Genomic DNA, 18959 nt, shown 5'->3' with positions numbered 1-18959 from the left:
CCATTACATTTACAGAGGAAGTCAATGGCTTCACCCTCTGGCCTCAAAATTTCAATTACACTGTGAACCCAGGGCAATTTTTAGTGGTTACCACTAAAGGGAAATACAATGATTGCAAAAAACCACAGACTCAACACATGTAGCTCCACAGGGACGGTATCTAAGTAGATCTTAGGAATAATGTGTCACTTAGAATTATACTTTCAAACCTCACTATGCTGGTGGCATAATTTATCTATCCAAAACTTTTAAACAAAAGTCAGCGTATCCTTAAAGGTAAGACTTATACCTTCACTTTACTTGAGCAATGATCCTGCAAAATGTTAATATCATAGCCATACAGACAAGACAGCTTCTAAAAAAGTCAACCTGATTCTAGTTTTCTTTACCAAAACTTCATCCTCTAAAGTTAGGTGATAAAGAAACCATAAATTTGACCTAATCATCACCTAGTCAAAACTCTTGCTGGATGATGAAAAGCCACCTCCTCTTCAGTCATCACACTGGAGTTTGAGACAGACTTAAGATCAAAATGAATCATATTGGGGTTTTTTTAGTTATCCCTGAAAGCATCATAATCTAAATTACACACTGTCTTCACTAGTCCAAAACACCACAATTCTGATGAGCTTCACATTATACTGAAAACTTAATCTTCATTAAGTACTATACAGCTGGGACTCAGACAAAAAATTCTACCTGTGACAGCAACAGGGAAGTGTCCTGTCCTTTAAAAGTATTCTACAGGCTCAGATAGGTGTCCTTTTCCTGGCAGACATACTTCTGATATTTGTTAGAAAGCACACGGCAATAAGGTTTTTATACTGTACAGAACAGAAGGTTATTTGGAGAAAGAATAAAGCAGCTCTAATCACTGTCACTGGAGACTCCTGATGAAAACGCTGTTGCAGTCCTTGCCCAGTAAAGACCTCAAAGTCTCCAAAGAGGAAGATTCCAGGACCTCCTACAACTTGATCTAATGCTTGACCACCAAAGTGAATGTTTTCTCCTTGCACTGAGCTGGAGTTTCACTTGTTGCAACTATGTCCTCTTGTCCTTTCACTTTCAAGCAGCTGTAGACTCCAACCAGTTGCCTCCCCAGCCTTCCCTGCTCCAGGCTGAGGAAAGCTGGTGCCACTTGCCTGCACTCCAGTCCCTAAATGTCTTCACCTTCTCCAGTCCATCCTGTCCTGCAGAAGAGCCAAAAATTGGGCACTGTCTTGTGTGATGAACCTGAATCGAGCCAAAGAGATAGGGAAATGACACCAACATGCTTTGAAGAAAACAGAACACAAACATGAACATGACAAATATATTTACTCAGCTAAACAGGCATAGTGGCAACAATAATGCCACCACCATTACTCGTAGTAGTAAGTACTGACCTTTTTCTTTACTTAATTGCTTAACTATCCCTTCCAAAGCTCTAAAACTGGCATGTAATCCCATGGCCTTTCTCAAATCTTTTAGCCACTGAAAGAGAAAGTCTTTGTCACACACTAAATAACAGAAAGAAACACCAACAATGGAAGAACTAACAGTTCAGTAGGAAAAGGATACAATGACTAGGGTGAGAGAGGACAATAACTGGACCTCCTTTTAAGGCTGCACAGCATGATTAACAACATCCAAAGGCACACAAAAACTCAACAGAATGTGAAAGATTGAATCTATATGCCACATGTTAAACCCTCTCTCTGTACTGAATACAAACCAAAAGATACAAGTAACAAATTCCCTTTGTGCAAAAGATGGAGAGAGTTAAGGGTCAAAGATTTATTATTTGATTTTTTAACTGAGAAGTTCAGGGCTACAGTGCAGAACAAATCAAAAATATTTAAAAAATAAGAACAAAACAAAAATCCAAGTGTACAAACCCAGGAAAAAGCACATAAAATGACCTGAACCAACATACTTTAACAAGCTAAAGAGATGTTCAGTCACCAACAGCTATTCTGTATGTGAAGGAACATACAAGGCAAAACACTACCAAAAAGCTCTAGACGGTCTATGATAACTACATTCAAAGCCTGGAATTCACCTGTCAGTAAAATCTAATGAAATTACAGTTTCAAGAAAAAAGGTATCATTTTAACAAGTAAGTCCTAAACCAATCACCATGTATCAGTTATCAGACTTCTGTAGTGCTGAGGGGAGTACTCATCACAGAATCATAGAATGGTAGAGGTTGGATAGCCAAAAAATCCTATGAAACAAGTCATCGAAAACTCCAACACTCAAAAAGAATTTAAAGAAAAATAAGCATAATTAAGTGTGTGGAATACAGGAAAAAAACACAACCATACTAGCAGAAATCAAGAAAAAAGCAGCAAGTTTATTAGTGGAAGACTACAGGTTGACTATTTAACAGCAAATCACATGAATCAAATACAGAGTTGCTTATATTTCAGCAGAAAGTCTGCCTTGTATCACCATAACCTTCTTGCAGTCAACAGCAGATCTTGATCCTTTAAAAAAAAGTCACTTAAGTGTCATATTAAGTTCACAGTGTATCTTAGGACTGCCTTTTATCAGCCTTGTCCCAAGCATGAGAATGCACACTGTGACCTATCAATCATGAAACTCTACTACGTACATGCCAAGCTCTTCATTACATAAGGCACAGTGATCAGACTAGGCAAAAATATCTGGTACAAGAGAAGGGGCTCGCTTCTGGAGGCTTACATTTCCACTTTTTTACTATATCTGTAAAAGGACAATGTCATTTCTAACCATGTGTTCCAAATGAGAAACACCACCACCACACTGCAGCTTCAGATCAAACGGCTAAAGCTTCCTGATCTAAAAACAAACAAGGTTTCTGCACAAAATATTGTATGTCAAGCAGCAATATAAGACATACCCACCACTAACATGCAGCAAGACGTGACAACAGTACCATTTACCAAACTGTTTTCGAGAAGAGTTTTAATACACAACATAAGAACTGTAAGCTGACTACTAGGAATGAAAGTTGTTGTTTCAGTTTTGACGGTCCTTTACCAAACCTCTTCAATGGTTTCCTTACCAATTTTATAACCTGGCATTTGAATTTTCTTGTATAATGATACAGATTAGTCCTCTAACAAAACTACTTCTCTGCAATTAATTCCCCTGTACAAGTTTCTGGCCAACATCCTGTCAGAGTACTTCCTATTTTACCTTGTACAAAAACAGTTCAGAAAGTATCCACAGAAAATGCATGTAATAAAAACACTACTTTTTAAAACAATTTGATTAATATCACAGCAGGACATAAGCAATCTACTGGAATGTGCTGACAGGTACTTCCCGACACTGGTGGCTAAGGATCCAAAAAGGAAGAGGCAATCTGCTGGACCTCACTACTGGGAGTGTGAAGTTCAAGGGCAACCCTGGCTGCAGTGACCAAGAACAGTGAAGTTCAGCAGCCTGATAGAACAGAGTAAAACCAAGTAACAGCATCACAGCCTTGGACTTCAGGCAAATGGGAAATTTCAGGGATGAGCTTGGAAGAATTCCACACAAAACTGTCCTGGAGAAAAAGAGTCCAGGAGAGCTCGCTGATTTTCATGGATCTTCTCGTCCAGGCTCAAGAATGGTCCACGCCAGTAAAGGTGGCAGGAGGCCTGCATAGACTGAACAAGCAGCTTCTGACTGAACTCGTATGTAAAGGTAAAGCATATAAGGGTCACAAACAACACCCACATGATCCAGGAGGAACAGTGACACTGTCTGAGCATGCAGCAATGGGGTTAGGAAAGCCATCAACTTCTGTGTCACAGAAAGATGTAATAGCAAACACTAACTGCAGTAGGTAGAGCAGTGGTGTCCTGGCTCCACATGAAGTCCAGTGAATACTACAGAAAAGCCTTTTCTTTGCACCATAGCTAGCTACTATATATAGAATCATGGTTGGAAGGGATCTTTAGAGATCATCTAGTACGAGCTGGTCCTTACATTTTGCCATTGTGGGCAGTATTCTGACTACCTCTTACTTCAAGTTCAGGGTATACAAAAAATCTACTTAAATTCATAACTATATTCTTTTATAACATGTATTTTCACTTTCATCTACCTTATTATCAGTAAGGTAGCTCAACAGGAGGAAGGAAATAAATGCTTCAAAAATCCACAGCTGACTACAAAGAAGGATCATATAGAAGGACAGACAAAAATTCAAGTGCAATAAAAAAAACCTCTAAGAGTAGAGTTTCTTAACAGATCATCAGTATGTCCTTACTACTTCCCCAGCTCAGTGATTTGTCAGTACATTAAACCATCCAATTTGTTATTTCCAAGTGAGATACCTATGCCCTTCACACATAAGGCATCTATGAGCTTTGCTTTGCCAAGATTAGAATCTTGATTTCATAAAGTTAAAAAAAACCCACCATCAATAAACAAGCCAAAACTGAGATGACTGAATTCTCTTAGAACAAGCAGACTCTGTTAGTGCTGGAAAGATACACCAGGTGAAGTATAGTTATACTTTAGTCCATGACTCACCATGGAAAGATGTTCAACAATTTCCTTTTTTTTAAAGATTAAATTTACAGTTTAAACACTCCACAATTTGTACTATGTTTTTAGCAAGAAGTTTTATTTGTCTGGTTTTGGAGAAATATCTACACCACCTTCTTCCCAGATCTCCCTCCTTTCAAGAGATAAGCTTTTCCCTCCCTGTCTAAATTTGCCTAAGAATAAAGGATTTATAGAAAGTATCATTCTCCAAAAACATCTGTTTTCACTGTGTTTAAAATACTGTTATTGCTAGAACATTTCTCCCATTTCCACGGTGACTTCACACATAACAGCACATCAGATTTTAGATATTATATAGTTTATTTACAAAAAGCAACAGAACCTGTGCTTAAATCTGGCACTGGTTTTCCAAAAGAAGCTTTACAGAAAGCATACAATGCCACTTATGTACTTATATTCTAGCACATAATACAAAAAGCGGTCAACTGTAAAGAACAGCAATGGAATAGGTACAAATGTTAAGAATTAAAGGCTTTTTTTCCAAAAAGTTCATTTACTACAACTGCTGATCCAAAGTACGCTTTAGTCCATGAGGATCTTCAGCTGAAAGACTTACACAGGCTATTTTATGAAGCAAAAACAATGTGATTTTTTTCCCCCATCCATTTCAGCATACTTGTTTTGGCAGTTATTAGAAAAACCTTTCATTAATGTCAGCCATCACAAAAGGTCTTCCTACACATATAAATTTCAGTAATTTCTGAAACCATCTATCCTAAATCTACACTTAGGAATTTAAAAAGAAAAGTAGTCTGGACTGCAATCATTTTAAGAAACATGATGGAACTTCTGGGAACTGGATGGAACTCAAAGTACAAAATAGTGTAATGGAACAGTAAAGCCTCTACTAGCACTCTAACAGCAATATGTAAAATAAAGTGACAGTGGAAAATCAGGCTTGTGAAATAAAGTGCAACTATCCCAGAAAGGCTTTATTAAGGTATAAGAATTAATTAGATCCACCTGTAACTAGTCATTTGAAAATGCAGCTAGTTCTACTCCCTTCTCAAATGAGAATCTCTAGAAGGAAGAGGCCAAGTTCCTCAATAAACAACAGCACCATACGATAAAGAAAGGTGGGAAGAACCACCATTGCTTCTCAGGGGCTGTAAAAGCTAGTAATACTCAGCTAAGGACATATTCTTGTAATCCCTGCTTTCCCACTTATGAAAGTAGGGAAGACTGCAAGAGCCTGCCAAAAAATGAAAGCTCATGGTATCTTGGGTCCTAAGCAGCAAAGAGAAATCTGCCAGGCCAGATTATCTAAGTGGGGGAAGTGACTACAGTATTAAATGAAGGTCAAGTCACTCCCACAAATCCTGTTCTTAATCTCCCACATAATACCTTCCCCTCAACTCATCCGGTGGCATTAGTGGCTTGAATTAAAAGGAAAAAAAAAAAGAGCAAAAATAAGAAAAACCCACCAGAGCACATAACCAAAAAAAAAAAAAGAGAAGAAAACTCTACGAAAAACCATCCCACACCCAAAAAATCTAAACCCACAACCAAAAACCCCATACTAAAACATTATGATTCATCCTTCTGGCACTATCCAAAATGAGACAGAGATGATTGCAGTGTTTGTGCTTCACCTCCCTCACATTAGACACAGAATATAATACACAGATGAAATTCTGTTTCTAAACTTCAGGTTCCCATTATGAGCTGCAAGGAAGCCTACAGACAACCATTACATCACTAACTGATGTTGCATCATCCACAATTTAAACCACTGACTATGAAATGGATAAAGGTGAACATGCCAAGCGAGTTAGGAAGGGAGAATCTTTTTCCCAAATAAACTCAGAACAAATACGGTGAAAAACAGGAATCATTGAATTCTAAGAAGTAAGCCTTTAACAGAATGCAAGATTTTTTTCCACCCCATAAATTTATACAACTCCCCAGTTAAAATGAAATGAGGATAAAAATATTCTCTACATATCAAGTCACCAAGAACTGTTTACCCTGAACACACCTTGCTGAGTAACTGTCTAATATTACCACTATCTCTACTCACTCACCTTAAAGAATTTAGTTTTTCAGAGTCATGAATCATTGACCATAAGAGCAGAAACCATCATAGCCACACATGCCTTTAACATTTTAGATTTAGCTTCAAAAATAGTTTTGGAGGGTGGAGACTGTTGGTCTGCCCAGCCACAAAAGACAAAGCCCCCAAAAAACTATTCTGTAGCCACCTCATTTCACAGTTCATTAGGTACAAGAGTAATCCACAAAACAAAAACACACAACTTCTGCTTTAAACTAGCCCTCAAAATCAGTTATCAAGAAGATTCTTCTGCCAGGGAGCCTGAGCTTTTCCCTCCAGTATTTTCCCCAGCTCAGTCCCATGCAGCAGCCTTTCAAGCTACTCAGCTTGCTGCACAGCCCCTCAAAGTGCCACTTCTTTCCTTAAGCTGGTACCACAGAACTGAAGAGGATTGACTGTTTTACAGCAAAAAACACCCAGTAGCATCATCCACCAAAGGAGAAAAAAACCTTTCCACTGGCTCTTAGGGATTTACTGGTTTTGATGCTGCAGTATTTATGAGAATTAGAATCAAGAATGAAGTCTTGCAATATAATGCAGTCACTGAAAGAAGTAATGCAGAAAGCAATTCAAGAGAAAAAAATTACTTGTTTGATTCCACATAAGCAGAAAACAAATGAGAACTACAACAGCATATTTAAGTTCTGTGTGCAAGTCACAGAATCACTTTGCTTTCTCCCTCAACTAGGAAGGAAGTTGGAGGAAGAGATGAGGTGAACAGAAAAGCTGGTAATTGTTCATTTCATTTTAACTTATCAAAGCCAGGGAACATTAGACCTATATGATGCAACACTAGAAGACAATTTTACAAAAGCTACCAAAACCAAAGATTAAGTTTGATATCTAGCCTGAGCGTTGAAGAAGCAAAAATATGACAAAGTCCTGAACATGTGAAAAACTGCATTTTCTGTTGCTGATTGCAAACAGTTGCCTCCCAAAAGCAGGAGGAATACTGATGAAGCTATCACAGAATCACTATCATAACATGTAAGAATGCTTGTAGATCAGATCAAAGGTCCACCTGTCCCAGCTCCAACAATGAACAAATGCAGACAGTTGCAGCTGATTAGGAAGGAACACAAGAGCAGGTACCACTAGAATATCCTTCCAGCTCCAATTATTCACAAATCCTTACTTTATTCCGCTACAAGGGTATTTAGTAATTTTATAGGTATCCAAAAATGTATCCACATTCTCCTTCAGCTTACACACACACCTTTAGCTTCCAAAGTGTTATGGTATAAAGTAACAAGCTTCAATTTTTATGCAAAGGCCCATCTCCTTTTGCTTGTTCTCACTCAACCATCCAGTCTCCAAGAGACCTCCAGTCTCTTGAATCAGATAGTAAAAAGGTGATCTACAGAAATTCAAGATAGATGGAGAAAACTACTACATATAAAAATAACCTTTATCTCCACAGTCTCTTCTTTCCAAAACCATCCAAGTCCTAGCTTCCTTTTCGGGTTTTGGTACAGAAACAACTCCACATGTTTAATCAGCACAGCCATTCTTTCTCTGACTTTTCTACTATATTGTTTCTGAGATGGGGAAAAAAATGAAGGGGGAAGGGACACAACAGCTCAATGTGCACTGAGGATTTGCACATTCAGGCATGACAGAGAACATTTAACTGTTAAAAAATGTTAGGAAATGGATGACAACTTGCTTTTTTGACCAACAGTACGCACTAAGCCGCTGATTAATCCTTTCAGCTACCTATCGCAACTTTAAGGCCTAACCCACAAGCTCCTTGTTAATCATTACCTCTTGGTATTTTATATGTGATATATTACTTGACATTTATGCACACTGAGTTTTCATCTTATTTTTTATCAACTACTGCTGAACATCAAAAGGTCCTTCTGCATTTCCTCACAGCCAATTCATCTTCACTAATCTGAATAACAACATCAGCAAGCAAAAAATGTACAAAGATAGAAAAAAAGCATTTTAGCCTCTGTTGCCATTTACAACTGATGAAAACAACAGGGAGCTATCAGGCCTCCTTAGATATACAGCTGAATCATATTCTCAGTCACAGTGCAAATGGAAAGAAAACTACTCAAACCTGTCTATAAAGAAGTCATGAAAAACAACCCTAAAGGGCACAGGCTATGAAATGCTACCGATATTGGCCTGCATCCATTATACGACGTCATGTTACATAACACTTGCATACAGAAAAATCCTGTGTTCCACAAACTCAGCTGCACACACCATTTTGGTCAGGTATGCAATACTTTTAAGAAGTAGCAATGCTGCTTGTCATTTTTTATTTTAAATTGAAGTGCTAACAGAAGAGATGCAATTAAACTTGTAGGATTTACCTGCATGACATCAGGATCAGAACACCAGATAGACTGACAAACTATTTATGGCTACTGAATTACCCCAGCATCTGATTCAAATGCACAGATTGAAAGAAACATTGAAGACTAAACTTGTTTCACTCTTCAAACCTTCGTATTAATGCAAATTTGGCAACATGGGGTACTTTAGTATCCAAAGAGCAGTACAAGCACCATTCATTCTTCCTTCCTTAAGATGATATCATGTTCCAATCCTACCTCATAGGCAGCTCCAAAACAACTTCTCCAATATTTTTAAATAACTAAAGCAAACAGAAGATGCGAGACTACATTCAGATAGACTCATACAAAACCAGCAGAAATATACAGAATATAGCAGAAGGCCTGTAAAATTGCCATGCAAATTGGTTACTCCGGGCAAAGTTTACTTACCTTTTACCATGGTGATTGAGGATAATAAAATTTTTAAATGCATACAAGAAGGAACAAGTCAGATTTTACAGCCATTGATGAATAAGAAATGTTTGTGGCTACACATGGGAATACTTTTCACTGGAGTCACAGGCTCCCTATTAAAGCTGCATCAAAATTGGAGAGCTAAGAAGAAAAGCACAACAACAACAACAAAGCAGGAACTGCAATGGGACAGCTCTTTACATGAAAACTGTGGCATTCCTTTCAGAGATAACCCTAACCAGATCTTTATCTTGCAAAAACAGGTCAGAGCCTACAGGTAGTAAGAGCCACCTGCTTGAGGTGCACATACTTGATTTGCTGCTGCTTTTGCTGACCAAAACAACTACAGAATAGTTGTCGATTCTTGCATCACAAGGAAATTTTGACAGTTTGTGTACCCCTGCAAGCACCTGCTGAACTTTAGCCCTTTTAAACATTATTAAACTGAGGACATAACAGTTTAAACATGTCTAAACTACAATAGACTATAAGTTTAATTAAAGAATTGTATTTAAATATCAGCCTAGTTGCTTAGGAAATCAACCACTTCCACATTCCATTCCAACAGGGCAGCCCTTGGACAAGTTAAAATGTGTTTTCCTCAAAAACAACTGGAACCGTCTTACAGTTTTGACGTGCACATGATTTCAGCTTCAAAATCTACGTTTTGAACAATACCTCTCCACATGAAATTTTCCAGTGCAAAAATGCAATTGGATTTGTAGATTGAGCTCAGTTTTAGTTCTCATGGTTAAGTTCATCTTAATGCCATGAACAGATCACTGGATGGACTGCATCTATCCATCATAAGCCAAAAGATCCGAGAAGGATTTCTGAGAATTTAAAGATTCTCTTTTAGCTCATTACACGGTCCAGAACAGGTAGATACCTCTTCACCTCAAAGGGTTAAATCACATCACAATAAAATATTTCTATTTTAGCCTTCTCTGTCCTCAAACTTAGCATATATACACAAAAAAACCCAAATACAGATATCTGAAGTAGAAAACATCTATATATTCAACATCAACTTTAAAGCAGTTTAAGAAGCTTTGACAGTTTAGCATTTTTTTTTAATTACAGGAATGTTCATTGTCTCATGTTTTCATCAAGCTTGTAATATCAAAAGTCTCCTATACTTAGATGGAAAATTAGAATAAAATAGAGTCTTTTAAAGGGTGATTAGTACTCAATAAGAAATAATATTAAAGTATACCATGAAGCATACACATCTAAGCAGGAGGGCACACTACCATTCTTAACTAGTTAAAAAAAGATGACTTCAGAATCAGACTCACGTTTCTCTATTCAACTGATTTGCACCAAATGCAATTGTTACTCAGAAGTGCCTAAAACCTCTCTCCTCAATTTATCACTATTTGATTTCTCCTCCCCACCCCTCCAAGGAAACAGGCACAAACCTCAAAATTTACAAGAAAGATTATGTCATTCAGCCAGCTCAACGATGCCAGTGCTAGATTATTCCCTACAGTGTATTTGCTAGTGCTTAATGCAGTCCATACTGTGTGTCCTAACACATTATGCAAATGACACATACATAAAAGAAAATGTCTATCTCAAAATGCACCCCTCCACCAACAGCTGATCTGTAATTAGCCATGTCCTCTAAGGAGCCACCTCATTCACTCGCAGCAAAGCAGCAGCTGCTCGCAAAGGGAAATAAAGAAATTTAGAACAAAAATAACCCTACCACCTACACTCCCTAAAGTGTATGCTCATGGTTTCAAGCAGAGTCAAAATCTAAACAGCTATCTGGATTTTTTCTGGGATGCCCACACAGAACCTCTCATACTCAGCGCCAAATATTTACTAAAATGATTTGTATCAGGCTCTCTCAAACGTCGTGCTGTTCAGGGAACTGCAGCAAAAGCTCCCAGTGCTTCATTCATAAATACTTTCTAAACTACAAGTTTTCAAGGCAAAAATGAAGAACAGAAAAACAAAGCAGCAACGTTTCCCACTGAACACAATTCACTGATGACATACAGAACAATAACAGTGTACATCAAGATGCAGTAGTTCTAGGCCCCCAACACAAAGGGTCAGAGAACAAAGCATACAGCTGTGCCTAGTTTTTACTTTCCTATTACCAAGTGATCCAATCTCAAAACTCCAGTACCTTCTCCACAGAAGAGTTCTCTTCAACTAACAGAAATGGTGAAACACTACATTCATAATATTGGTTCAACGTTACTAACAGAAGACAATAAACAACAATGACAGGGAGTAGCTAGGGTGCCCTTGTAACTGGAGTAACAGAAAAAGCACATTTCACTCTGGCTTAAAAAAAGAAGAGTAAAATCACAGAGGAAGCATTCCTGTTAAGTAATCTTCATGTATTTAAGAACTGTATGCATAGAACAGCTCATCCCACCTTCCAACTGTAAGATTGGGCACTTCCAGGTTTAGAAGACGTGTCGAGCCTCTGGGTATGAACACAAAGTCTGGTTGCTGTCCTTGTTCCTACTCGTCAGCTGCACTTCTACTGTTATGTACCTACTACAAGGTGACGAGGAAAAAGTACCACAGAAGTGTCTTTACACGAAATACTACAAATGACAAGTCATAAGGACGTGAAAAGTATTTACATTAATCTGCATTCTGTATAGTAAACAGGCAAAGCATGACATGATTATCCCCATTCATGCATCAATCTGACCAGACAGTGTAACTCTCATCCACTGATCTACTATGCTTGACACAGTGTATTATTTAGCTTATACACATATATTATATTTGTTTGTGTGTAGGCACACAGACACCTCCTCTGTAGCAAGGCCCTAAATTCAAGGATCTGATGAGTTCACAGGCATAACTCCATGGCTGTAGACAGTGTCAGAGCCTAACAGCTCATCAGGCTAACCTCTGGAGTGCTGACAATTCAGACTGTTTCAACACCAATTTAGAAGCCTCGCCATTTACACTAAAGCTAACTGGCGCTTTTTAAAAACAATGAGCACTGTTAACAACAGGAAATAAATATGTTTTCATTTAACATCATTTCCTAATGGTTTATAACTGCTTCCTATCCTGTGCAGTTTTAACATTAACACAACTGCAAAGAGGAACATTGTCAAACCTCTGAATGCTAAAACACCTTCTAGTGATTAGCCAAAAAGCTCGCCAACTACAAACCATCAGTATATATTCCTAAAAGGTTAGTTCAACATCCATTCAGAGTCTTCATTAGGAAGATATACATAAAGTTTTTATTTGAATAAGGCTCACAGGCTGCATTTGTTTATATCTACACAGAAACATAAACACATTCACAAAATACTAACAAAAAAACCCAAACAAAACCCCAGCTTTTAGTCTTTGCAGAGCCCATACTCTTCTGCTGAGCTAGAATTCAGTTGCCCACTGACAGGAAGGCACTTCCCTACATTCAAGAGGGACAAGATCACAAATGCATGGAGCACGCAAGATGAAATACCTATGATCTCCAACTGTTCTCTCAACTGGTTTTGTGTAGGCAAGTAAGTACGACAAGAAATAATACATCTGAAGGAGCAGGTATGTTATTTTCACATTTTAGTAATAGAAATCCTTGGAAATTGCTTATACAGAGAAAAAAGTCAACTCAGTGCTTTTATGTTTGTTAAAACTATTAAAAACAAAAATTCACTCTCATACCACATACATAACATGCAATAAATGCAATTATTTTGTATTGACACAGTTCAAGATATTCTTCAATCCACCAGGTTTCTCTCTCAAAAACTGGGTTTTTTTCAGACAATTACTGAAGTGGTACAATCACCAAAGGTGTATATTTCCAAAGTAAAGTCACTTTAAAAACTATCAGTTGCAGCTACACCTACATGTAGATCTCTTCCTTTTCTTGAAGCAACTGTTTGTTGCTTTATATTGTCACTTATCAAATATACAAATATTTCCTCAAGGAAGAGATCAGTGTTCTGTCAAATTATCTTAGGCTTACTCCAACATAAATAAGAGCAGAAGTCACTGTTATGTCTGCTTGATTAAACAGGATTTAAGCTTTCTGAACTGTTGCTGCTACAACTCCTGGTAAGGCTGGTATTTATACTGAATTTTTTCTCCCTTGATGCAAGGTTTGTGCAGAACTCTGTCACAAGTAACATACACTTCCAACAAGCACTTTTGGGTTTGGTATTGTGTATTATTTGATACACAAAAATCTTAAAAAGGCATTTCTCTAACTCTCATTTTTAACATCATGGTTAAACCTCATGGACTCGAAGCATCAGCCGGAGAAAAACAATACCGAGTTCCAGTACACTTTACATGTTTACAGGCAGAATTACATAAAGATTGAAATGCAGGATCAAATACAGCCCTTCAGCACTTGTGTCCCTACAGTAGAGACATATAACACCCAGAAGCCACCACTCAAAGTTTACCAATGTCATCCCAACCGAGTTGTTAAAATAGTAAACAATCTATTAATTATTGTTAGTGGGAATGCCAATCATTTTCTATTTTTAGCATCATCATTGCCCTTCTCTGGTTCCTGACCCTTCCAGCACAGGCTTCTCTTCAGTTTACTCTCTCTGATAAGGTGTAGGAGTGAGAATACTGTGGGGTTTTCTCTCCCTTTCTGAAATTACATATTTGTGGTTACAAAGCAAATACTAAAATAACCTCTGACTTTTCTTTTACAGAAGTCTTTGGAAATGTATTTCCTAATTATTACCAAATACAGAAACTTCTCAGGAATCTCTAAAGACAGTCAATAGTCCTAACAAATCATCTGTTAAGCAAAGAAAAAAACCCCACCACCACAAAAACAAACAAACCACCCCCATATCCCCACACTGTAAATGCAAATTTGCAGTAAAGTATTATTAGTTTGCAATAACTATCTAAATGTGTGTGTGTGCTCTAATGAGCTCCAACAGCAAAATATCACTCTTCATAAATTTTTTATGAAGTATTTTTAGTATTCATAAACTGAGGAAACAGTATTGTATACCATACAAATTTGGCTTTGAAGCCACACACACACGCAGTGGTTAATATGTTTTCATCCTACATTTTGAGGGTAATTTTAATATAGATTAATAGTAAATATACCCTCCAACAGATTTAGCAATTCTTTTCAAGTAAATGCAAAATATGCAGAATAGAAAAAAATAAAAGCACTTTTTGTTGTGCCTTTCTAGGCAGAGGAAGGGAGAGTTAATTTACACTAAGGAAGAAACCAGTTCCAGCCTCCAATCTGGACAGGCCTGTAGATGAGATGTTGTGACTCAAGTAGTACTGCCTGTACCTCAGCCAGGCTTAATCACTCCAGCAAAACACTGCTACAACCTGATGGAACATAGACAGTATATGCCTATTAATCTAAAAGTCAGAAAGAACACGCTCTCGTTTATCTGTCCTTATGAACATAAGCTCAGCAATTCTTGCACTCCTTTGCAAATGTGTGTCAGATTTCAAACAGAATGGCAAACAGCCCTGAGAGTCCCTGGCGGCCCTCTGCCAGCTCCCCCAGGAGCCCAGAATATGTGATCTGTCCCTTTGAACAGGCGCTGTGTGCTCAGACCGGAGCCTGCAAGCCTGAGTGTGCAATCTTTGTTCTCAGAAATCATTTCAGTGAAGGGGCTCTGAAGGCAGAAAGACCACCAGGTACAGTGTCAAAAGGGAAAACAAAAAGTGAAAAGAAAAACAGAAATCAAGGCAAGACACAACCAAATGGAACGTAGTATCAGGGCAGACAGGCATCCAAAACAAAGCCAAGTATCAACCAACATATGCATTACCTGAAGAAGACAAATCACGTGTCCTCATTTCTCCCATCTCTGTAAGCAAAGACACACAGAAGCACTAGCTGCTCAGTCAGACATTCCCCTTCTTTGTCTACCCACTGATCTTGAAGCCTGATGACAAGCTTTTCAGTTCTTGATCAAGCATTGATAACTGATGGTTGTATATTTCCAAAACCTTCACCTGGCTGAAAATCCTAATTTCTGTTGCAACTCCCTTGCCCGTGATGAACACGGGCTGCGCTTGGAGTCCTCCTCGGGACAGCCTGCCGTGAGCGTAGGTCTACAGTTAAAAGTTAAATGCGGATGAGTTAACACTGTATCACAATGCAAGTACCATATGGGATACTGTGCTCCAAATCCACACATCATTTCCCCAAACCAACACCACCTTCCTTGCATGTCAGTACTAGCAGCACTTTTTTTGCAAACTTAGAAATCCTGCTTTACACTAACTGAGGCTCACAAGGTGTTTTCTGATTTTTTTCAACAGAAGAGCTGTGCTTACTGTTCAACACAGGAAAGAATTCAGTTAAAGGGATACATTTACATATACAATCACAGGTTTCGATTAGAAGGGACCTTCAAGATTACGTAGGTCTAACCCTCCCTGCCATGGGCAGAGACACCTTGCACTAGAGCATCCACCATCCAGCATTTCAAGCACTGTATGCAGCAACTGCTCCATCAACTCAACTGCAACAGCAGATCCTAAGCCACAAACTTCTCTCTCAGTATTTTGCAACAATCTAGGAAAAAATAAGTTACAAGAAAATAAGCTGAACTTAAAGTCATGCAGCAATAACTGCAAAAGCATCTCAATCTTAATCAGGCATTCAAGAGGGCGATCTATGTTCAAGCAAAGATTATGTCAGATGTGCTGATTAAGGCAATCACCAGTGCAAGTGCATGTTTTCTACCAGTCCCATTTGACCTGTAGCATGTAAGTACTGACCAAAACAACAGGCAGAGCAGCCCAATTCACAATTCCACACCTATTAGTAGTCCCCAATTAGACAACTTTAACACAATGAGCTCCAAAAGCACCACAGGCCTTGTTAGGGCTTACCACAGTAGGGGTAGATGGAACATGACAAGTGCAAGTGCCAAAAGACCATCAGTCTCAATACCATAGAATTAAAAAGCAGATTTTCACTTTTACACTTAGACATGTGGTTTCCTCCCTCTTCCTACACTATTTGAACAGTATTCAAGGATACAAGCTCCCAGAACGGCCTTGTCTTCCATTCCATTTTTTAAAAGGACATCAACAAGGATAATACATTATTAAGCCCACATGCAAATTGAGAATCATAACTTATCACAAAGCCTCAAATATGAAAATAGAAGATGTTAAGTTTTAAGACTCACATTATGTCCTCACCTAACCCACCTGACTTAAGAGTCCAGGTGAAAACTGAGGTGATGGCAGAAAAGAAAATCTTGGAATACCATATATGCCACTTTTAAACCAAGGCAAAAGGTTGAACTGAGGATAGCAGTAACTGCTAAAACCTGGTGTCTCAGGGGAAAAAAAAAAGAATACATACCAAAAAAACCCACACACAATGTTTAAGTTCTGTAGGCTTAGAATCACTCTACTGTATGTCAATTTCCACAAACAAAAGGGGAATATCTATATAAAAAATAGCATGTTTCACAGCCCCTATACACTAAGCTACTTTTCTGTCTTTGGCACAGCATGCTCTCTAACTTTGAGAAATACAAACACAAGCCAGTCCTTTAAGGAAAAGTCTTTAAGTAAAGTCTGAGTCTTTAAGTAAAGTCTGAGACAGATCTCAGAAAACTACACTGACGCTATTATACACATTTTGATGGAACTGAACTCACAGTTGTTTCACAGACATTTATCACGACTAACAGGGAGCACAGAAGGAAGCATCAGACACGGTTCTGTGTTAAAAACTCATCGCTTGCGAGTCCAAACATGCAATGGTGCCACCATAGGGTATGCTGTGAAGTTTTGAAACTGAACACCGAGAGAACCTCTCCAGCAACAAATGTTATGGCTAGAAAGACGTTTACTATAAACTGCTGGGTACAAGTAGGAGGTCAGCAAGTACTGGCTGCAAGGCGCCAGAGGCCAGGCCTGTATTTCAACTAAAAACAGTGGGATCTCAGTGCGCAGAGAGGACGAATCCGAACCCGAGCGCCGGCCAGCGCAGCGCTCCCGTCCCTCGCGGACGGGGCAGACAGGCGTCAGGACGTGGCGGCGAGGCTGAGCGCAGGGGCTACAGGCCAGGAGCTGACCACGGGGCCGGGGGTACGAGCGGACCCCACGGACAGGAGCGCCCCGAGGGCGACACCGGCGGCCGCACGGCGGGGCGGGAAGCGGAGCCGCCGCGGGGCCCAGGAGCCGCCGCCCCGACCGCGAGGCGAGCCTTCGGCCGGGACAGCAGCCGCCCCTCCCGCAGCCGCACGCCCGCACCGCTCCCGCCGCCCAACTCCCAGCAACTTCAGGGCGGGTGGGCAGGAAGAGAGAGGGAGGGAGGAAGCGAAGGAGGGAGAGAGGGGGCGGCCATTAAGCCCGCTCCAGCCAAGCCGTTCCCCGCAGCGGGAGGCGGCCGCCCGGCCCGGCCCTGCCCGCCGCCGCGTACACGGAGCCCGCGCCCCGCCCGCCCCCGCCGCTCATACCTGGCCGCCGGCGCCGTTGCCGCCGCCCGGGGGGGGCTCGTTGTCTCCATCTCCGCCGGGTGGCCCCACTGCCCACCGGGTCGCCATTATTTCATTCCCGGTTACAAAGGAGGCGCAAATCCTCTGGAGCCCACATCGGGAAAGGGAGGGGAGGGGAGAACCAATGCCAGAGCCACTCGCGCACACCCGACGCGACGAGGCCAGCCCCGCCGCCGGGGGAGGGGGGCTCGGCCCCTTCACGCAGCTGCCATGGGGAAGAGCGCCGGGACGGCCCTGGGCTTCAGCTGCGCTTCCCGGCTTCTGCCTTCATGGCTGGAAGAGGAGAGAGAGAGAGCGCGCAGATGTGTCAGTCCTCGGCGCGGGGCCGCTGCCGCCTCCTCCGCCACCCGTCCCTTGTTAGGCTAATTGCACCCGCTCGTCATCTTCCTCTTCCTCCGGCTCCTCCTATCCAGGGCCCCAGCCGCGGGGAGGAGAGGGCAGGCGGGAGTGGGCACCACTCCCTCCTACTTCGCTACACCCAGTCTTTCGTGGCGCGGGAGTGAGCGGAGCCGAGGGAGCGCAGCCCAGGGCCGCGCAGAGAGCGGGGAGTCCCGACCGGCGCAGGCAGCAAGCCGGCCGCTCGCTTCTCGCCGACACCCAGACGAACTTTGATCAACTGGTGGAGGACAGGGCAGGGAGCCGAGAGGCCGCTCGTTCACCGTCCCGGGCGGAAGCCTCCGCCTGTTCGCGGTGCTCGCCCTGGACGGAGCAAGCGGCTTGACCGGGCGGCGGGCGGCAACGGCGGGAAACGCACAAACTCTGCTTAGGAAACGGCAACAAAAGAGCCCTCCCGGCAGCAGCGCGGCCGAGCCAGGCTTTTGTCTCTCGCGCGAGCCTCTCGCGCTCGCGGGCGGCTCCGTCCCTCCGTCTACGTAGCCGCAGTCGTTCGCGATCAGACGACCGCGCCCCGCCCGCCGCCCCTCCCTCGGGCCTCCCTCCGCACAGACGCGCCGTTTCGCCCCGGCAGCAGGCGGCTGCCCCGGGCTGGCCCTGCCCCCCGCTGCCGGCTCCGCGGCCGCCAATTAAGGCGTCTGGGCGCTGGGGGCCATCGCGCCGCGCCAGCTGCGCCCTCCGCGCTGCACTGGCCACCTGGGCGCCGGCCTCGCCCACCGCCGCGGGCGGGGGCCGCTCGCTGCGCTCCGGCCCGGGCTC

At 41.5% G+C, this 18959-nt stretch overlaps 1 protein-coding gene across 3 annotated transcripts in view; it reads right to left on the bottom strand.

Moving 5' to 3' along the window:
- ARHGAP21 (Rho GTPase activating protein 21) overlaps positions 1-18622 on the bottom strand; it is a 118305-nt gene extending 99683 nt beyond the window's left edge. For 2 of the 3 annotated variants that reach the window (XM_061996447.1, XM_061996449.1), the window contains exon 1: positions 17769-18622. In XM_061996447.1, coding sequence (XP_061852431.1) covers positions 17769-17855 — 87 coding nt within the window. In that variant the 5' untranslated portion in view covers positions 17856-18622. The remainder of the gene's footprint in view (positions 1-17768) is intronic. The other variant, XM_061996450.1, reaches the window with a different exon arrangement.
- Between the last annotated feature and the right edge of the window lie 337 nt (positions 18623-18959).

This window comes from Colius striatus, chromosome 5 (genome assembly GCF_028858725.1).
Source record: "Colius striatus isolate bColStr4 chromosome 5, bColStr4.1.hap1, whole genome shotgun sequence".
Taxonomy (NCBI): domain Eukaryota; kingdom Metazoa; phylum Chordata; class Aves; order Coliiformes; family Coliidae; genus Colius; species Colius striatus.
This window is presented reverse-complemented; position numbering and strand designations above follow the sequence as displayed.